This window comes from Pituophis catenifer, unplaced genomic scaffold, assembly GCF_029215685.1.
Source record: "Pituophis catenifer annectens isolate HBS135680 unplaced genomic scaffold, rPitCat1.0.hap2 SCAF_2, whole genome shotgun sequence".
NCBI classification, from domain to species: domain Eukaryota; kingdom Metazoa; phylum Chordata; class Lepidosauria; order Squamata; family Colubridae; genus Pituophis; species Pituophis catenifer.
Genome location: NW_027256882.1, coordinates 123,976,739 through 124,000,070, shown reverse-complemented (window position 1 = coordinate 124,000,070; position 23,332 = coordinate 123,976,739). Strand labels below are relative to the sequence as shown.

The 23,332-nt window shown below is 37.8% G+C and overlaps 1 protein-coding gene across 1 annotated transcript in view; it reads left to right on the top strand.

The window, feature by feature from the left end:
• The window catches only part of SHISA6 (shisa family member 6), a 316,519-nt gene that overhangs the window by 6,233 nt on the left and 286,954 nt on the right, over positions 1-23,332 (top strand). The window contains exon 2 of the mRNA XM_070934467.1: positions 15,499-15,659. Within this exon, the coding sequence (XP_070790568.1) occupies positions 15,499-15,659 (161 nt within the window). The remainder of the gene's footprint in view (positions 1-15,498; positions 15,660-23,332) is intronic.

Sequence of the window (23,332 nt, the reverse complement as noted above, 5' to 3'; positions counted from 1 at the left end):
GAACTGGCAAATACCACCTCTGGCTGGCCCCAGAATGGGGTGGGAATGGAGATTTTGCAATATCCTTCTCCCAGGAGTATCCTTCCCCTGCCACACCCACCAAGCCACACCCACAGAACCGGTGATAAAAAAAATTTGAATTTCACCACTGTTCTGGACTATGACTGTAAATCTGGATGTCTGTTGTGAGTTGTTTTCTGGACCTTACATCCTTAAAATGATATGGATCCTAAATATCCTGTTAAAACACAAGGCCCAGAAACCCCCCCCCTATGAATTTGTATCATCTTCTCACCACTCACAGGTCTGCCAGCCTTTCTAGGCAGCTTGCACATGTAGATGAAACATAGCCAGTAGCTTTTAATTACTCCATTTCTTTTAGGCTGGCAGTGAAACTCAACTGTAGTATCCGTGCTTTTCTAGTTATAGATTGGAAAGTTATGCACCATCTTTCTCCCATTGTAAAGTATCTGTCCTAGCAGTACTCTTTATCAGTCATAGCATTGGGAGTGGGGGTGGTAGGGTTTGTTCTACCATCGAATCTTACACAGAATCCTTGGAATTTGTTCTCTTAAACTTGAGCGTTCTCATCTTTAATTTGTTCTAGTGCCTAGACTTGGATCCCATCAATGATGCCAATTAAATCACAGAGAGAATTGTGAAGAGGTTCATTGAACCCCTCTTTCCCCCACGTGAGATAATTGTCTCTTGCTTTGAGAACCATCCCTATTGTTTAGACTTAAAAGTTTTTGTTCTGGTATTCTTTCAGATACTACATAAGCAGAACAACTTATTTTGCCCTTCTGGCCAGTTTTCAATAGAATTACAGGTGTCCATTCATATTTTTACACAATGATATGGCACAAATCTATATAGGAACATGTACAAATCAATCCATGGCAAGTACCATATAATAACATTGGTAACTGAATGATGACAACATGAAACCAAATCTGATGAAAATCAGCCCATGTAGGTAGTCCTTGCTGAGCATCTACAGTTAGGACCAACAACTTCTTGCTATGCAACACAGTTGTTAAGTGAAAAAACATGATTGCAATGGGCTTGTGACCTCGCTTCTCCCACAGCCATGAAGCAAATACCATCACAGTCATTAAGTGAGATATCATGTGACTGTGACTTGTGATTTCACTTCCAGGCTCATCATTGACTCTTTCAGAACCTGGCTGTGAAGTATGTAAATAGTAATCACATGACCATGGGATGCTCTTGGTTATAAATGCCCCCTGGTCACAAAGTGCCTAAATCTCAATCATGTGACCACGGGGTTCTGCAGAGGACATAAATGTGAGGACTGATTGTGAAGTTACTTTTTCAGCACTTTTGTAGCTTCATTTATTCTACAACCTCAAGTTGTAACAGTTACTAAATAAGACAAATTTGGTATTTTGATGCACAAATAATAAATATTGGATTAATGTTGGTACATACTTGTATTTTATCATATTCCTGCATCACTTAACAAATAGGATATGACCCAGATTTCAGGTTTGGTACTGATGTGGAATAAACACATGCTCATAGAGTTTTCATACTTCAAGTGTTTTCCTGAAATGTGTCAGCTTTATTTCTTGCTGTCTTCCAAGTCAGTACCTATATTTTTTCCTTATTCTTCTGTTACAATTGAATTCCTGTTTTAACTCTCACTTGTACTAGCTTCTGTTTCTGGAATTTCTCTCAGATCCAAATCTTCTGTCCCCATAAGCTCAGTCTGTTTCAGTTTACATTAGTTTGCATCTGCTCTAAGGCAAATTACAGATCATTTTATAATAGATGTGCACTGATATCCCTCATTACACTCCTCTTGCACTGTCAGGAATTTTGCTGGATGTCTTACATCACACATTATTTCCAGTTGACATTCAGATATGAACCTATAGGAGTTCCACCATCCCGGATTCATTTACTGTTTGATTTACCTATCAACTTTGCGGTCTTCTTGCACCATTTGTAAAGGCACACTTGCAAACTTGCAAATTTACTGGGCATTAATAATCATTTTCCATGGTTGCTGAGGAATGTAATACTCCGTAGATTTTTTTAATGCTGCTACTTGCCTGTATCTATTTACTTTATCTAAACCAGCGACAGGTAGTCAACATATCATCACCATCACCGTCATCATCATCATCATCATCATCATCATCATCATCATCATCATCATCATTTTAGCCACCATCTATCCACTACAGCATGGGTGTCAAACTCACGGCATCACATTGCCATCACGTGACATTTCATGACATTTTTCCCCTTAGCGGAGCTGGGGTAGACGTGGCCTGTACGTGACACAGCTGGCCCGTGGGCTACCAGTTTGACACCCTGCACTACAGGATGAAGGCCTCTTCTGCATGTTTCCAACTAATATAGTCCTGAGTTTTCCTTTTGTCAATTGGGCTTGCAATACTTGCTGATGTCTTATGTTGCAATACTTGCTGCTATCTTATTTTATAAAATTCATTTTAGGTCTCTTTTCGTAGACACTTTTTATCAAGTGGGATCCATTCTATGACTGCCTTGGTCCACCTGCCATCAATTCTTCTTGCTATGTGACCAACCCATTTCCATTCTTTTACTCTCTTGATGTTGTATACTTTCGTTTGTTCTCTAATCCATATGCAGGTCTTTCTATCTTGTCATTCTTCAACATTAGGTCTGCTGACTATAGCTGATGGAATTGGAGTTCAGCAATATTTAGGGGCCCACATATTGTTCATTCTGGCTTTAGTTATTTAGATAATATACATCATGTCTGAGTTATTATTTCACAGTTGGGTACTAGCTGCAGATGAGATATTAGTAATTAGTGGGTGTTGGTTATGTTTCTGTGGCCAGTTGGATCAGGGCATGGAATGCAAAATAAAATCTCTGGCCATCTATATTTATTTTGGGGGGGGGGGGGGTTATAAGCAAGAGAAATGAGATTCCAGTTTTCTACACATGTACTGCCCACAGTCATTACACTGCTGAGATGATTTTAAATGCCAGCTGTGTTTGCATTTCTGTCACTAGAATGTAATGTATAATGCTGTTGTGCACTTTGGAATTTGTGTTGTCTTCCATTTAAACAACAATATTTTAATTTATATTCATCCCCCACCAGCCTTAGTTATCTGAGTCTTTGAACTTGCTTTTTCACAAAAGACCTTATAAATGCTTTACTTACACACATATACACACACACACACACACGTACACACACTAGCATATGCAAAAAAAATATATAATGGTACCTCGCTTAATGGGAATCGTTGCGTTTTCACTGAGTATGTGTGGCAATTTGATTCTCTCATTAATGTTCCCCCCCCAATTTTTCAGCCTTTATATAATATGCCGAGGATAATATGTAGGAGTAAGCAGAAGCCACCTGATCCACTTCAAGGAGCCTGAACCAGAGCTACAGAAATAACCTGATCTGCTCTAGCTTTGTGTGTGGGTAGTTCAATCCAACTTTATAACCAGATTTGAAGGATGATTCCAAAAAACAGATCAGTCCTCCCACAAGAATACATGGGAAAATCCCAAATGGCTGTTAACAATTTTGCTTTTCAACAAAAAGAATTAGATTTGCAAACAAGCTAATGTTCTAGTGGTTAATTTAGTGAGCTAGCTCCTTTAAAATTCATTGAATTTTTTTTAAAAAAGCTTATAGTTATTTTGAGATAGAATGTGCCAAACATTTGCAGCTATAGAATCTCTTTCTGGTTGATATACCACTGCCAAATTTTAGATAAATATAAGAGGGTGGTGAAGAATGATGCTTCCTTTTCCTGTGAATGCATGCCCCCCCCATAAAATAAATTAATTGCTAGGCCCGGTCTGCTAGCTAATGCAGCTCAGAAACTTTTTAACGAACTGTTGGGATACAATGTCCTTTGAAACAAAAACACAATCCTGGGGCAATCAAGGGTGGTCCATCTGTGATCTAATTACAAGTGTCATTCCTGATTTAGGAGAAGATGTGTCTACAATTGTATCTACTACTCTTTCTCTCTTCCCTCCATATCATGGAGTTTTATACAGGGAACAAAGCTTAATTGATTGGTTTTAGCACAGCTGCTGCATCTGTGCGATTTGCAAGGTGCTCACATTTTTCAAATTATGCTTCATGGAACCCTGTTGGCTGGGTCAGGACAGGTCGAATACAAGAATTTTTGTTCTAAATTATTTCAGCCTGCCTTGGAACTTGAACTTCTGTCTTGTCTAATGTACACGTCCTGGAATGACATCTGAAAATGTACATAATCAATCAATCAATCAATCAATCAATCAATATAAAGAGCTCTGGTAGCGCAGCAGACTAAAACACTGTTATTAACATCAGCTGCCTGCAATTACTGCAAGTTCAAATCTCACCAGGCTCAAGGTTGACTCAGCCTTCCATCCTTTCTAAGGTAGGTAAAATGAGGACTCAGATTGTGGGGGCAATAAGCTGATTTTGTATAAAATATACAAAAGTATGAAGGCTATTGCTTAACGCATTGTAAGCCGAGCTGAGTCTTCGGAGAAGGGTGGCATATAAATCAAATTTAAAAAAAATCAATCAATCAATCAATCAATCAATCACCTGCCTGTTCCTTTAACAGATGATAAAAGAAAAAAATTGGATTTATCCATCAGTAATATTTGCAGAATAATTTAATGTTGCACTGCCCTTTTCCTTGTACCTTGTGTGTCTCACCTACCAAAATTTAGCTAACAATTTGAAACCTCAAAAATGCTAGGGAATATACAAAATTTAGAAATTGCATATATGGGTTAGTTTTACATACTGTCTGTTTTCACAGTCTTCATAAAATCTCAACAAAACAGGCTAACTCTTGTTAATTTCAAAAGACTTGTTGAACATTGTAGGTCAAATTATGTCTCCTTATTTCTCTACACCTTCTATACCTTATTTATCTCAAATTTGGTATACTACCAATTCCATATGGAAATCATACAGTTTACATACATCCAGAACATACAACCCTCTATCAAAAATTATAAACAGACTCCAGCCATTCCATTTCATCTAAACAACATGGTGAATTCAGCACTTTTCAGAATAAGTCTGTTTTGAACATTTATCTCTGAACCTTCTATCTGATTGATGGCACGATCAATACAAGGATAGTGCTGCTATATATTATATTTTATATAATTGATTCTTGGATGTATACATTACTGTGTCAGAAATTAAGGCACTTCTCCTAAGAAAAGCCGTAGTTACTAGCTGAAATAAGAGCTTTTTTTATTCCATTTTTATTAAGGTTATAAATAAGTCAAGGTGATGAACATATCTAATACTCCTTTCTCTTCCTATTTTCGCCACCACAACAACCAGTGAGGTGGGTTGAGTGACTGGCCCAAAGTCACCCAGTTGGTTTTTCATGTCTAAGGCAGGTCTAGAAATCATAGTCTACCTCAACAACACAATTTCTATTCCTGCAGTAGGATTATAGGTAGTTCTCGACTTACAACTGTAATAGAGCCCCAGATCATAAGTGATAACTGTTGTAAGTCAAGGGACCCTGTGACTGGATCTGATTTTGAGACTTTTTTTGTGGTGATTGTTTATTTATTTATTTATTTGATTTGATTTTTATACCGCCCTTCTCCAACAGGACTCAGGGTGGTGAATAGACGAGATAAAACATAACATATAAAATTTAAAAAATAGTTTAAAAGACATTAAATAATTTCGGCCCTCAATTTAAAACAACCCAGTTAAAACCAATTTCAAATTAAAACCGAAAGGATGGGATCAAGCCAGCCCGGCTAGATGAAATAAATGAGTTTTCAGGGCCCGACGAAAAGTCCGGAGGCCTGGTATCGTGCGTATCTCTGGGGGTAGGTCGTTCCAGAGGGCAGGTGTCGCCACAGGGAAGGCTCTCCCCCTGGGGATCGCACACCAACATTGTCTGGCCGACGGCACCCTGAGGAGGCCCTCTCTGTGCGAGCGAACTGGCTGGTGGGAGGCTATTGGCGGCAGAAGGCGGTCTCGTAGATTCCCTGGCCCTAAGCCATGGAGCGCTTTAAAGGTGGTCACCAACACCTTAAAGCGCACCTGGAAGACCACCGGAAGCCAGTGCAGCTCGTACGGGAGAGGTGTCACATGGGAGCGCCCCATCGCTCCCATAATCCCCTGCGTGGCCGCATTCTGGACCAACTGGAGCCTTCGGGTGCACCCCAAGGGGAGCCCCATGTAGAGAGCATTGCAGTAGTCCAGGGGGGAAGTGATGAGTGCCTGAGTGACCGTGTGTAGGGAGTCCCGATCCAGAAAGGGACGCAACTGGCGTATGAGGCAGACCTGATAAAAAGCCCCCCTGGCCACGGCCGTCATATGCTCTTCTAAAGACAGCCGTGTATCCAGGAGGACACCCAAGTTGCGAGCCCTCTCCGTGGGGCCAGTGACCAGTGTTAAACACATACAGCAGTTACAGGTAGTCCTCGACTTACAACAGTTGATGTAGTGACCATTCAAATTAGAACAGCACTGCAAAAAGTGAGTTATCACCATTTTATACACTTATGACTGTTTCAGCATCTCCATGATTTACATTCTGATGCTTGACAACTGACTTACATTTAACACAGTTGCAGTGTCCCGGGGTCATGTTGCAACCTTTTTGCAACCTTCTGACCAGCAAAGTCAATGGGGAAACCAGATTCACTTAACAACCGTGTTACTAACTTAACAACCACAGTGATTCACTTAACAAAAGTGGCAAGAAAAGTCATAAAATGGGACAAAAATCTCACTTAACAAATTTCTGCAAGATAGCAGACTTAGCAACATAAATTTTGGGCTCAGTTGTGGTCATAAGTTGAGGACTACCTGTATTAAGTGAATGTCTAAGTTAATGTATAATGTGGGTGTTTTTTACTGGAAACTGGTCAAGACATTATAAATCATGATCACGTGACTGCAGAATGCTGCAACTGGCCTTAAAGGTGAGCTGGTTGCCAAGATTTCAAAATGCGGGGTGTCTATGCAGCCTTTGGAACTCTGGCACTGGGTTGTAAGCAGCTTTAGAGGGGGCTCTGTCATACCTTCGAACAGTCGCTAAGTGACTAGCGGTTAAACGAGGACTACCTTTATTCCTCACTATTCAGATGAACAGGTCTCTTTTTCCTAAGAATTAAATCTTAGATGTGAAACATTTCTGAAGGTCCCATCAGACATCTCCTGAAGGTAAAGTTGGAGGGCAGTTGATGAGATTGGCATCTCTCAGAGAGAAGCAGTTCCTAATTTACTTGAAGTTCCAGGTGCTATCAGGCTTGCTTATCTTCTTTCCTTGGTTCTTTACAATTGCATTTCCCATATGCTTGTTTGTTGTGTTACGATCCATAGGTGTGAAACATTTGAAATCTTGGACTTTCAGCCCAGCCCTTTGACATTTCTGAACCATCGACATGTATGTGTGCTGATCCACAGCCATTAGGAGGATATACTGTAACACAGAAAGAATCACAGACACTCATATGTAAATCTTTTACTTTATGAGATTGCTACAACAAACAATCCATATATGGATCTTGTCATGTCAGGCTCTGGTTCCCCATATCAATCCCTGCAATGTTCCAGAAGTGACATAAGTCTGCCTGAGTCTGGATGGGAGGTAGAAGAGACTGACAGTGGATATAATCTTGAGCCACAGATGTTTCATTTCCTGTGACTTTTGACTAAGAGTGGCAGGCTTAGGGCTCAAGAGTTCAGGGATTTAGGGTGTTTTCGCTATGGTGATGTTAAAATAACATAGAAAATAGTAGACAGAATCCCATCCAGATTCTGCTTAAGAGAGCACTGCCTGTGGATAGCATGTTGACATTTCTCTGACACCCGGGCAATGAATGCCAGAATGACCAAATCAAGGGCACCTGAAGTGGAATACCAGAGTGACCAAATGAAGGGCAGACGGCTCAGTAGAATCTGGATGGTCTGAACTTCTTCCGTTCCATGTCCCAAGGCAAGCTTGTTTTTCAAAGGAGCTGCCTTGCTCTATGCATAAGTAGCTTCTGACAGCCTTTTTCCTTTTCTCCAGGCAGAATAAGAAAAGGGAATGTAGAAACCATAGCTACCTCATTAAAGGTTTTAATAACTTTCAGCACAAACCTCATCACGAAATCTAGGCCTAATATATTAATTTTAATGAAAGGGCTACTCTGATTTCTGGGAGGGTTGAGTTTGAAAACACATCGGTTAAGATAACTTTATATTTTAGTTTTATTTCTTCCTGAACTCTTATTTGTAAATCAAGCAATTCTAGCACTGAGGCGGAGCAATCACTCACAATAATATATGATAGAGAGTCTCAAGGCACTAGAATCCTAATAGGCAATTACTGAGTGCCCATGCCAAGAACTGGTAAATTGTGAATCTAGAGAAAGAAATATTTTTAAAAAACCAAAACAAAACCTTAACTGTAATAGCTGCTCTTAAATCAAATCCAAAGCACATAATGATTTATTTATTTATTTATTATATATATATATATATATATATATATATATATATATATATATATATATATATATATATATATGGCTGCCAAATTGGAAAGACTTGTGCCAACTTACATTAAATAAATCAATAAAAGCAAACAATTGGAGTGCAAACGTGAAAAAAATAAAGTAAGTGGAATAGGGATGGGGCCAAGTGGGAAAATGTATTATTTCAGAGACCAGAAGTGGTGCCATAGAAGGCAATCTTCAGGATCCTGAAAAATGGCAGTTTAATTGCTGAATGGCCCTGGACCATCCTCTCCCTGTCAGTTCCTGTAGGACAAGTAGAGACAATTAAAAAATGGTATTCCATAGATAACCAGATTTTGGAATCTTACAGTGTAGGTTCATGAACAGAGGTGTCACATGTGCATACCATGGTGAGCCTATACAGGTGTATTGTACAGGTGCATTCTGGGTTATAGCTTAAATCTTGAAGTGGTCTTCAAGATTTAATTATTATAATTATATATCTATGTTTATATCTATGGAAACATATATGGCCTTACGTACCCTGTTTCCCCCAAAATAAGACATCCCCTGATAATAAGCCCAGTCAGGCTTTTGAGTGCATGGCAATAAGGCCAAGTGCTTATTTCAGGGTTCAAAAAAATATAAGACGGGGTCTTATTTTTGGGGAAACACGGTACCTACCTACTGACCTAAAATTCCTTTATATTTTTCAATCTATCTTAGGAAATACAAGGTACTTAAGAGTTTTAATCAGGATTCTCAGAAGCTTCTTTAGACTTCCTTAGCTGTCCTGGATGGAAACCATAAAATAAAATTGATTTAAAATTACATATGTTTAAAAAGTAAGAGAGAGAAGTTCTGTAGTTTGTAGATGGAAGGCCTTTGAAAGACGTGCTTCTCAACATTAGCCTGAACAAAGTACTTCTCAAAGTGTTAAAACAGCAACTATTTTTTTTGTAAAGCCCTTGTAGCTGCTGTGAAAGTTGTCTCCAACTGTTTCCAATTGCATGCAGATATACAGGCATGGCAGTTCCAGTGAAAGTTATCGGTGGAGGTACAGATTTTGTAGTATCTGTGCAGTTCTTGCAAAGGATGTGCTTTGTTTAATGAACAGAGAGGTTGCTTCATTCATGCAAAGATATTTTGTGAAGTACCTGATTTTTGAAAGCTTGGTACAGTTCTAATCTTTACTACTTGAACCAGACTATTTACATTAGACAGTGAAATCCAAGATTTTTATTGATTAGAATCATAAAGGGGCAAAATCCACCAACAATCCCACCATATACATATGCCATTGCAGCCTCCAGAAGTATGAATATCCATCCAAAACAATATCCGTATAAATCTTAGTGTAGTCAGCAGTCTCAGTACTATCATTTTTTCTGTGGGTAAATGGGACATGAATCTTCGAGGGTACTGTAACCTGCAGCAATGAACAGGATGGAACACATTGTCAATTATACCTGTGCACTTTGGAGCAACTCTATTTAAGCTGGCATAATTAGTTTGGATAGAATAGAATAGAATAGAATAGAATAGAATAGAATAGAATAGAATAGAATAGAATAGAATAGAATAGAATAGAATAGCAGAGTTGGAAGGGACCTTGGAGGTCTTCTAGTCCAACTCCCTGCTTAGGCAGGAAACTTGGCCTCTTGGCCTCTAGATGATCTTGTCCAAACTGGTTGCATTTGAAGACAGGAATCTATATCAAGACCAACCTGACTCTACCATCTGCTCAGATAGGTGAAGCATACTCTTAGGCATGATTTTTTTGTTTTTAATCTATCATTGGCATCAACACTGTGTCATTATTAGCCTAGTCCTACACATCTCTTACGCAAATGAGTAGGATGCCTTTGGCTGTTCTAGAGAAGAAGCTGGCAAGATTAAGTCCGTCATCCCTCTCTCTTTGCAGTTGGGAAGCACCCAGCTGAAATGTCATGTGTTGCGTATATAGTAGAACAGTCATCTCCAACAAATAAGTAAAGGAATACATCAAGGGAAAGTATTGTTTTCCTTTTTTCTCCTTTTGGGAGGCACTTCTCTTAAAAACTAATAAAGGAGAGTGACGTTTGCATTTATGATTCTGCCACAGTGGTATGCAAAATATTGCAAAGTTAGGGAAAAGATGGCATAGAACTTCAGTTTGATAAGGCTTCTATGTAGCTGAGTTAGCTATAATACCCACAGCTGAGATCATAACTTAGAATTCTTCTGACACCAGTTCAGTATTCCTCAACTAACTCAGAAAAGTCTCCATGCCTTCAATTATATTATTCAATTATAATTTCACTCTTAAGGTGAAGAACAAAATAGTGTAAGGGTAAACAGAGTTAGATTACATGTATTCTCTGTGATTTAAGTATCTGTTCTGCAACTCCTACCAATCTTCAGCCCCCGTCCTCTTCTTTTTTGCTTCATGGAAATTGGAAAAAATCTCCTCAACTTCTTTTTTTCATAGATAGAGCAATATGGGCATAGTCATATTACACACTTAGTGACTGGATCCTTAGCCAAAAGGAATTAATGAGCATATATGCATGTCTTCCTTAGGATTTGTACAAAACCTAAAATCCAAATTCAAGGCAAAACATGACATCCTGATCATGCATTAGAAACAGATGGGCGTCTTTCTGCAGGAAGTAACTTTTAGCTCTTTTTTTTAAAAAAAAAATCAGAACAGAGGACTGTTCCAGCTTTGTGAAGGAAAGACAGACATTTTAAAATTAAATGAAGTTTAGTTTTAGTTTTAAATGAAGTATTTTAAAGACTGGTTGAGCTTCTATGTTGGAGAAGTACAGTAAGAAATTGTTGCAATAGAAGAGAATATATATAGCTCAGGGTTGAACTGTGGAGTCCTTGGTGTTCTCTGAATTTGGCAGTTTGCTTTCAGATGTTTCATTACCCAACTAGCTAACATCATCAGTGATAGTAAGGATGGGGTTTTTTCTCTCTGTTTATATATAGTAGCTACAGAGCTCCAATAGCTATAACAGCTACAGTACATAAACTATATGTTGTATAAGTATCGTGCACATGTGTAATGTATACTACAGTTGCCTCTGTATATAAACATGGAGCAAACCTCACACTCACTAGTTGGATAATAAAACATCTGTAAACAAACAGCCAAGCTCAGAGAGCACCAACGACTACACAAGAAATTGTTCATTAAAATAATAATACACTTAGCTTCCAAAGATTTACAGAATAATACAAGCATGAGAAGGGAAAAGTTTTGCCGTTTGTGCAATTCATGTTGCAGGCAATATTGAGCAGAGCTAAAAACAATTTCACATTCAATAATCCACCTGGGAGAGGATCACAATTTTCCAGGAAAATGCTGTAATATACCCAGCTGCAAGAAAATGAGATGTCCTTGCCGCAAAGGTAAAACTATAGTGAATCACAGATGGGGAAATCTTTTGCACCCATCTGTGGCACTGAAAATGCATTGTTTATGAAGTTGATAAAGCTATAGTCCAATGCACACTTATTTATGGACGATGCTTGACTGATTTTACTTCTAACATGATTGGATCGCATGATTAGAGCTCCTTGGTGAACAGGGCTAATTCTCAGAGTCTTTGCTTATTAAGATCCAGTCTAGACTTGACAATAATTGCACACTTCTCTCCTTAATACTTGTTTTATTTTTATTTTATTTTTTTTTAATTTTTTTTTTAAAAAAAAGCAGTTTGGGGGAGATGTGTTCCGGAAGGAGTCTGTTTAATTCTTTTTCATCTTCCTTATGTCTTCTTCAAATTTTTCAAGTCATTTTCTCCTGGATGGGAGAAAAAAGATAAATAATCTTTTCCTGTAGAGATTGGAAAGTAGCTTGGATAAAGATCTAAATGGAAAAATGGAAGGAAAGAAAAGAGTTTAAAAAAACCCCATTCCTTATGTTATTCTTCTTCTTGAGCCTACATCTAGTTGCAGATGTTTTTAATTAAAAAGAAAAAAGAAATCATAGGTGGAAATAGAATACTTCAGGTATAGTTTGGCCCTGCAATTCTAAGATCTCATGGGGATATTTCTAATTAAACCTTTCTCTAGAAAGTGTTTCCTATCAAATATAGGTACTAATAAATAAATATTATGATGCAGAGCAGCATGGTGCAGGTGTAGGACAATTCAATTTGCCCTCAGGTTCTGCAACATTCATTTCAGTTTTTTTAAAAATCTAATCCTGAACTCAAGAGTTTTTTCCTCGCTTCTGTTTCTAGTATATACAGAAAGATTCATTTTTAAAAATCCCCTCCCCATTTTTTTAAATAAGTTGTAAACCATTTTTTAATATTGAGAATGAGAGCAGAATAATTCCCTTTTTTCAGGAAATAGCAGTGACTTGGTGTGGCATGAAAGAACACACACATTTACCTCATCATCATCAAAGGGGGAAAACATAGACAATAGCAGATGAATGTTAATCTATACATGTAAATGCATAAATATAAATACAGCAGTGGATATGATGTAATCAGGCAATCTGTTAACCTCCTCAAATCTAACATCTGTAGACTGCTGCTTGCAATGCTTGTAACATGTTTACATACATGCACGCACACATGCACACACAGCTTTTCAAGTAGAGAAAGGCCGGAAACCTTTTTGTAATCAGTGATGGCACTAATAAAATAAAAATAAAATTATTTTTGTTCTTTTAATCGCCAAGAACCAATGGGGGAATGGGGCTGATGTGTCTATGTCAACAGAGAAATGTTAAGCATCCAGGGAAGGCTTCTGATTTAAGCTATTGTCTTTAAACACAAACCTACCAAATTTTGGTATCATAGTCTTGAGACGGTCCACAAAAATGAGAATGGGGCAGATATATCCTCTACTCATCCCGGAAAACTTGACATATATCCATATTATCCTTGATCTAAGTTGTATTATTTTTTTTAAAAAAAATGATCTTCACTTATTTTTATATTAAAGATTTTATTTTAGTGACTATTTATATATCATATTAAGAACACATCTAATGCAATTCAAAAACAGAGGCAATAAATCAAGGACTAATACAATAAGCATGTGACTAAAATATCCTCATTCATTAACTGAGCCTCTGAGAAAAGAGCAAGGTTGCGCAACATCATAAGGTTCTGTAGAAGACATCAAGAATGCCCTCGAAGGACAGTGGCAAAATCTGTTACCAAGACAGCAATCAGACTAAGTACTGTATAGCTTAAATCCATGCCAAGAAATCAACTTGAGAAAATTCATCAGACTGGTCCCTGCCTAATTCATCTGAAGTTGAAAGAGGGGGAGCACCTGTTTACACTAGCAAGGTTCTGTTACTATAGCTATTCTAACAAATTTAGTTTTATTAGACTTATATAGCATTTTTTTTTAGCCTGATAACTTCTTGTGGAAGTACCTCCTTCAGGGATGCATTCACCAGTGCATGAAGTCAACCACACATCACTTCCTGAATGGTTTTAATTAATAAGAATGGATCTATCTATCTATCTATCTATCTATCTATCTATCTATCTATCTATCTATCTATCTAAAGGACAGGTGGCTGAGTTAACAATCCCAAGGAACCTGTCCATCTCTTCAAACATCTTCCAGATAATACCGCAAGATGGTGTGTCACTTAACTCACAATAACTTGCCTTCTCAATCTAATTATGAATGGCTTTTTTCCTGATCAGGTAAAACAGAGTATGCAGCAGACTACTTAAAAATCCAGAAGAGATTTGGGGGTCTTCTTGATAGCCATGTGAACATATATTCCTTCAGACCTTGTCTTGGCAGAAAAATATGTTACCATGATTTGTGCTGCCCTGATGGCAAAGATCCAATGCACTTCAGTAATGAGGATTTCAGTTTGTTCTGTCCTTAGAGCTTTATGCGGAACGGTTTAAGAGTAGTTTTTGCTAAACTCTACTAGCTTATTTTCTCCTCCTTCCCAGCATCAGTAGATGATATGAAAAACACCAATCGCTTCCTTCAAGTGGGATGAGTTTGTATGAGTACAGACAGTACCTGAAATGGAGACTTTAGCTCCCTTTCATTTATTTATTTATTTGTTTCAATTTGTATACCGCCCTTCTCCAGCGGGACTCAGGGCGGTGAACAGCCAGAATAAAAACAGAACATACAAAATTTAAAAACAGTTTAAAAATAATTAAATATTTTTGGCCACAATTTAAAACAACCCAATTAAAATCAATTCAATTTAACCGAAACAGTGGGATCAAGCCAGCCCAGCTAGATGAAATGTATCAAGAATAACAAGTTGTCAGTGTAGAGTTGCTCTGCAACAATAACCTGTCATTGAGGCTATTTCTGAACATAGGTTGGGAATTATGTGCCCGAAATATTTAAGGTTCAGTTCATCATTGGGTCTCCTAGCAAGCAGTTTTACTTTATCTGACACTGAATAATTTGTTGCAATTCAAGGTATTGTCAACCGTTTTCTCCAGTGCCACAATTTAAAAGCATGATTTTTCCTTCATTCAGCCTTTCTGAGGGTCTACGTATCATAGCCATATGTTACAAGTGGGAAAACCATGGCTTGGCAACATATAATTTGCTGTCGTTGTGATGTCTCTGCATTCTACTATTTGTCTTGCTTTGTCATGGTCTTTCTACCAAATGATATTTCATTTCATATTTACAGTCAGCAATCCTGAAAATGTTTGAACCTGTATTTACTCATTCATCTAATTCTCTTGCCGCAGTTCAGAAATAGTTTTCTACAATTTCTTTTGGGGGATTGTTTTCTTCTTCTTTTAATTCCCCCCCCCCCTCCACTTTATAGCTCTGGGATTTCCTAGTGCTGTCCCATATAAAAACCTAAGCAATTATGACCCCGATTTGCTTTTTTCAAGGTCAGCCAAAAACTAGTTTTGTACACACATATGGACAAAAGGAAATGTGACTACTATAATATTCTCCCTTTTTAATTTTAATCAGAAGTCAGAGGAGAGTTTACTTTTCACTTGCTGCTCACTTGCTTTATAAAAGCTGTGCATGTTTGGTCTTTCTTCCTTTTAGGGCTCTGGCCGATATCCTCCGGCAGCAGGGACCAATCCCCATAGCACACTGTGAAAGAGAGACTATCTCGGCTATAGATACCTCCCCCAAAGACAACACACCCATCCGAACATCTTCAAAAAACCACTATACGCCAGTGCGCACCTCTAAGACCAACCCAGGTAAGACCGGGACTTCTTCAGCACTTGTATTAACACACTAAGTGACTTATGTATGGATTCTGAGGGAGCAGTAGAATATTATTATTGCTATATTTATTTGTGTGTGTGTGTGTGTTATATATATATATGTGTGTGTGTGTGTGTGTGTGTGTGTGTGTGTAGGTCTTTGGTTATTCGGGTTTTCTCCCACGTAAAATTGGAGGTTTCTTGGCAACGTTTCGACGAAGTCTCATTCGTCATCTTCAGGCTGGTGTCTTCGGCTTCATGCTTCTAGGAGCAATGTGAAATGTGAACCATTGCTCCTAGAAGCACGAAGCCGAAGACACCAGCCTGAAGATGACGAATGAGACTTCGTCAAAACGTTACCAAGAAACCTCCAATTTTACATGGGAGAAAACCCGAATAACCAAAGACCTACATACAAACACCCATGAAAACCTCAGAATATATATATACATATACATATACATACATACATACATACATACATACATACATACATACATATATATATATATATATATATATATATATATATATATATATATGTATTTTTCTTCTAGCCAGGTTTTCCCTACGTAGCCAAGGTTTTTTTGTAGCTCCAGCTCAGTAGAATCTCATCTACTCGGTTCTGGGCTTTTTTCTTTTCTAACACCTAGCAGAGCAAAAAAGCCCAGAACCGAGTAGATGAGATTCTACTGAGCTGGAGCTACAAAAAAACCTTGGCTACATAGGGAAAACCTGGCTAGAAGAAAAATACACATAGACCCTACGAAGAAGTAAGAAAATATATATATATATATATCCCTCACAGAGGAGCTCTGAATGGTGTACAAATAAAAATATATACTGGATCTGAGGACTGAGGAGCTTTTTTGAGTTATATTTGAAGATATAGTTGCATTTAAATAAGCGTACATTCTTTTTCTAAAAGAAGCTGCTACCAATACTTATAAGCTATTTCTCTTTTATGAAAACCCAACATTATTCATAAGAGTAAAATAAAAACAAAAGCGTACATTTATAATTTATTGTAATAACACTAACACAAAGACTACATTTTTAGAGATGGTTTTGTGACTGTAGAGATTGCCACAGACAGAGGATCATAAGTCTCTGGGGCAGTTCACTGATATACACTCTGGTCCTATTGATGATATGATGACTTACTGAGTCATGTTTAGCTGTTTCATGAAACTGATAAAGCCAGTAGGCATTCTGTTATGATCTTGCAGTAATAAGATCATTATTAGGCTAGAAGAAATTAATGCACAGCAGCAACAGCAAGCAAATTGCACATGTTTAAGAGGTTGAAAATATTACGAATTGCAAATGAATTGTGCAACATGTGTGTTGTTTGAAAAACATGACCCAAATCTTCATTCAAGCAGAGCCTTCACTCACGCCCCCTGATCTCCTTTTTCTGGGAAATAAGACATACTTCATATTCTCCATTCCTTGAGCCTTTAGAGTTATAATAGCATGTTATATGGAATAAGATGTCCTGGTTCAGTCAGAAGTGATAGGATATAACATATCACTGGGTGCAGTTTCCTGTCTCTGATCATCTGAGAGGTCAAAGCAGTTGATTTCCATAAGAGGATGCTTAAATGTTTTGTAGGAGGCAGTGCAAATTTAAAATACCCACTTCTATGATATTTCAGAAATATTTCGATTTGTATCTGAAGAAATTTGTATTTACTACATATAAGATGTAGGAGATGATCAGGCTGAACCTGAGGGAGGAGTCAAAGGCGTCATCAGTCTTTGCGTGCCCACAAGAGATCTAAGTCTCCAGCCCACCTTGAATTCCTTTCTTAACTCCCACTCACTTCCCTCGACCACTAGCAGTTCAGATTCTGGTAGAGAGCTTAAGCTTGCAATAAATCTTTATACTCATTTGAACTACCTGAATCTCCTGATTTCCCCAGCGCTTGACATAAGAGTTGTTATTGGAAAGTGCTGAAATGGGATCTATTCAAACCCAACAGTTTATGATAAAATAAAGACACAACTAAAGGATGGGTTACATATTATATTGAAACAAATAGATTTAAATGTTATACAGGGGTGTCAAACTGGTGGCACGTGGGCCAGATGCATCACGTGCAGGCCACATCTACCCAGCTCCGCAAAGACAAAAAAGTCATGATATGACACATGAGGTCACATGACATGATCGAGTTTGACACCCATGTTATAAGCTATTATTATTATTATTATTATTATTATTATTTATTCAATTTATATACCGCCCTTCTCCTAGTGGACTCAGGGCGGTGCACAGCCAAAACTAAAATACATAACAATACAAAATTTAAAATTAATTAAAAGAATTATATACTTTGGCCCGAATTAAAACAATGCGAATTAAAACCCATTAACAAATTAAAACTAAACAATTAATAACCATTAAAAACTAAAAAAAAGGGGGGCAGGGTTCACGCCAGCCCTGCTTGCTGAAAAAGAAGAGTTTTCAGGGCTCGGCGAAAGACCCGAAGATCCGATATCCTTCTTATCTCCGGGGGCAAATCGTTCCAGAGGGCGGGGGCTGCCACAGAGAAGGCCCTCCCCCTGGGGGTCGCCAGCCGACATTGCCTGGCCGACGGCACCCTGAGGAGTCCCTCTCTGTGGGAGCGTACTGGACGGTGGGAGGCTATCGGTGGCAGAAGGCAGTCCCGCAAGTTGAGGCCAATGAGATAAAATGTTAGAAGTTATAACTTCCTCTCCTAGAAGCCGTCTGGGTCTCCACACCATGCTTTTTTTTTAAAAAAAAAATGATTTATATGCCGCCCTTTTCCGGAGACTCAGGGCGGCTTACAATGTGCTCAGCAATAGCCTTCATCCTTTTGTATATTTATACAAAGTCAGCTTATTGCCCCCACAACTGGGTCCTCAATTTACCTACCTTAGAAAGGATGGAAGGCTGAGTCAACCTTGAGCCTTGGCGAGATTCGAACCTGCAGCAATTGCAGACAGCTGGTCTTAATAACCAGCTTAATAACAGGGTGCCTTAGACCACTGTACTACCAAGGCTTCCACCTTCTGCACTGAGATAGTAGTTTGCTAGTTTCCTCTGCCATCATCAATTGCACAGTGAGATCTCACATGACATCCAGCTCTTAACCCCATTGTACACTGGGGTTGGGATTAAAATGTCAAAAGACAATAATTGAAATCATGTCATTCCTGATCATGTAAGCATAGAGACATGGTGATAGAGGATTTATCTCTTCCTCCCTCGGTTGGCAGATAAATCAAACCTATAGGAAATAAACAAAATCAAGTTTTATTTATTTTTTCTTTAAAAGTATGTTAAAAACTTTCGTTAAACTTGTAAATGTTAAAATTCAGCCATTCAATGGGAAAGAGATAATTACAGAGCTGCCTAGATTATTGTGCCATAGCAGTATGCAAATTACTTAAGAAAAATTGCAAAGTAAAAGAACTCCAGAGAAAATAAAAGAGAGTGCAGGTGTAGAAACAAATGAAGAATCGTCTACCCCAAAATATTACAGATTCCTCGAAGAACAATGACCATAGCCTGAGAGATTTAAGAAGACAAAATCAAAGATCCAATTTTGCAATTCGTTGATTGATTAAGTGCTGTCAACTCCTGGTGACTATATAGATAGACTTTTCCAGAATCATGTATCCTCAATCCAGTCTTTTGTGTGTCCCAATAGCAGACGCCAATTGCCACTGTAATTAAATCCATCCAGCTTGCTACTGATCATCCTCTTCTTCCCTTTCCTTCCAATTTTCCAAATATTAAGGACTTGTTCAGAGAGAGAAACAAAATGAGATTTAGTACAATACAAAACAGAAATTAAAAATCATAGGACCAATCCTAACTATATACTGCATATTCATCAATTTTTACAGTGTAGCTTTGAGATTGTTAGAGCTTTAAGGCAGTTCCTCACAAAACCTATTTCTATGAATTTCTTCCATGTTTTTATAGAGACTCTAGCAAAGGAAGTGTCTGGGATATCTGTGTACTTCTGTAATAGCCATTGTTCACTCATGAGGATGCACATTTTGTGTCTGTGGTCTGGCATGCGGGCTATGTTCACAGTATATGTATTTGAAGGGAAAATACTTCAGCTGAAGGAGATTTTCAGCAGAGAAATGGCAGAGGGGAATGTATGTTGTTATATTGGCTACTGACCCATAGGAGGCACTGTGCCACTGGTTTCATCCTTTTTTGAGACATTCATGGAGCACAATGGTGGCCTAGTGGTAAAGACGCTCATCTCCTACTCAGAAGGTTGAGAATTCAATCCTAGGTAACAGCAAATATGTCTCTCAGGGCACAAAGACAAAATATCTACTGTAAACTCCATATAGGCATCAGGAAGGGCATCTGGCTAGTAAATGCTCAGGTTCATTCAGCTGCCTGGACTCAATCCAAATTAAGGGATTGTAAAAAGAAAAAAATATTGAGACATTCATCAGGCATAAGTAGCCCTCAAGTTCCATATCTGTATTTAACTGTACTGTGATTTCCCTTCTGTGGAATTCACAATATTTATTTGTGCCTGGAACGCAAGTGTGGTACTCTTTTAGAAGATGTACACTTGTGTATGGGAGAACTTCAGTACAAAGCCAGTAGATGAGAGAATTATTAAACCCTGCACCTTCCTAGCTATCTGTGATACACCTTCTGTTCAAGCTGTTGTCTCTGAAAATGAACACAAAATGAAGTTTAAATGCATGTTGTTTGTACATCATGTGCAGTCAGAGTCAAAACAAGACAATCTCTTGAAAATCAGAACATTTAGAATACATTATTGCTGGGTACTGGGTGGAAGTTGCCAGGAAAGCACAGCACTAGGATGAAAATGAGGTCAGAGCTGTAGGCTTGAAATAAGTGATTTTTCATCCTTCATAAAATTATAGTTGTGAGTAGGTCAAAATAGTATCTGAATCAACACTGAATGTAGGATAACAATATAGTTAAGCAGTAACTCTGTATTATCTGTGTCTAGAGTTTTGGGAGGTTGCTGTAAAGATGAGACTGATTAGTCCATGGCACAATATAATAAGAGTAATTGGCAGTAATGTTATTTTTGCTGTTGTTATAATATTCTTAAATTCCTTCAGTAAGAATGTTTAATCATCCCGTTTGGAAAATAACTGAGACAATAGCCAGTACAGTAAAGATGAGTACACTTTTCTCACTCTAGTTTATCAGGCAGTTCAAAAAACATACTTTATTTTGATACTGATTTTCCCTTATTCTTTCAAAACTTACCAAGATCTTTTTTTTAAACAGATAACATCCCTCACCACTGACTATATAAACTATGTCAGCAAATAAATGATATAGAATCCTGTGTGAATGGCCACAAATCCCTACCTAAAAATAATGATGGCATTGTAGAAGTATTATGTATTTATTGGATTTTTATCCCAGGTTTATTACTTTATAAGTAACTCAAGGCAAGGAACATTCCTAATACTCCTTCCTCCTTCTATTTTCCTCATAACAACAACTCTGTGAGGTGGGTTGGGCTGAGAGAGAATGACTAACTGGCTTTCAGAACTAGCACTCAACAGTCTCCTAATTTCTAGTCCAGTGCCTTAACCACTGCACCAAATTGGCTCTCCTGTGTCCTGTTAATAGGAAGAGATCATTGGTTCAATGTCATAAAAGACCGAGAAAATTGCTGATTATCTGGAGGATTTTAAATTTTAAAATCCTCCAGATTTGAAATACTAGCAAGCTGTTTTCGTTACAGAAGGAAACTGTAACTCAGGATTCTAGAATCCTGAGTATTAACTATTAACAGATTAAATATCCTACTAATTTTAATGTCAGGCCTGGATGCCATCTTTTGTATTAGGCCTTCAGACCTGCCATGTTTACTACTGTGGGAAACTGGGAGGGGGGATTGTATGGAATATGGGTGATATACGTATAGTCATACTAACATTCCTTTCTCAAGAAGTCAAGGACAACTTGTCTGGCACCTGGAAGGCTGGAACTGGGAGGCATCTCCAGTTGGGGTGATGTTTGATTGGACTATGTGATGGACTTGTGGGTGTTGGACAGGGACTTGAACTTTTCTTTGGGTGGTGAAAACCTGGAAACTTTCAGATTTGGATTTTCCTAGATGTGCCAATATGACATCTCTAATAAAATGTAACTTTGAGGAAACTCAAGCCTCAGATTTTCTTTTGTTGGGGGTATTATTTGGAACACTGACATCTAATAGTTGTCTTCTACTAGCAACTGAGGTTATGTTTTAAGTTAGTTTCTTCATTTGTTTCTAGAGGGAGATGTGATTGCTTGGCATGATTATGTTAGTCTGCTTAATGACCACAGCTGTCAAATGAAAAAGAAAAAAAGTTCTGTGAGTAACTTGAATTTTGCTTCCCAGTGCAAAAACTATACATTTGTTGATAAGTATTCTGATCTTTTTGTTCAGAATTATTTCTTTCAGATGGGAGAGAAAGAGGGAAAAAAAGAAAAATAGGCTGCGATTATTGAAAATTAGGAACCATGAAAAATAGACAATCATTTTTTGTTTTGAATGTGAATCAGTGATAACTTATGGCAATATCAATATCTGTGGTTTAATTGGGGACATAGATGAGTGCTATAGACCAACTAGTGCTTTGAATGGCTAATAAAAGATATGGCTAAGGTCGTATCTATATCTTCTTTCCTTCCTTGTATTTAGTAGAATTTGCTTCAGAATGGAATTGCAAAACCACACTGTCGTTAGAAAAAGTCCCTGAATATGCACTGCCAATATCTTGGAAAGCAGACATGTAATGGAAGGTGTTATGTATTTGGGGTTGGGGGTGGGGGGGTGTGTTGTGGAAAGTTTCATGTTCATTTAATAAATTATAGATTGAACAACAGGACTCCTTTGAGGAAGTGGCTCATCCAATCTGCATAGTCATCTAGGGAATTCATCGTTTGTTGTTTTGAATTAAAAAGAAAATGGGATATAAAAACCATCTCTAATTAGTCTAAGAGTAATCTTTTGACACCACTGCAGAGCCATACAATGGTTGAAATTCTACATTAAAGTTCTATTTGTTCTGTTTACAAGCTGAAGTTTGATTTTGGTGATTTCTGACTGATGGTGGGCAGTTCAGGACAATATAATTTAGAATTAATGCTACTTTTTCTGCATTGTTCAACATTTAACAATATTCAACAGGACTACCTGTAGTAGCTGATTTCTTAAGTTTTCAATTTAGCAGAATGATCATACAGATTGAGAATATTAGAGCACTGGGCCCTTTAGGGGCCCTCCTCCTCCAGAGGAGGAATAGATGGCTATTCAGATATTTCTGAATTACATTCACTCAGAGTCCATATGTAAAATTTGCTGGGGACCATACAGTGTATGGGTAGGGGACCAGCAAAATGGGCTTTGTCAAAATAGAATTAAGACCTCCCTTTCCCCTCCTACATTTAAGGCCGGTTAAATGGATTCTCCTTTTAGTTGTTTTTATTATAGTGCTTGGTCACCAATTTATATTTTGCATTTCATATTTGTATTTATATGTTAATGTATGCTTTAATATTATGTGGTTCTTTTTCAGTTTATCCTTTGTTTTGTTGTTGTTGTTGTTGTATGCCACCCAGAATCATATTGTTTGAGCTAGTCAGGCTTATCAATTCAGTAAATCAAATTAATAAGTAGAAAAAA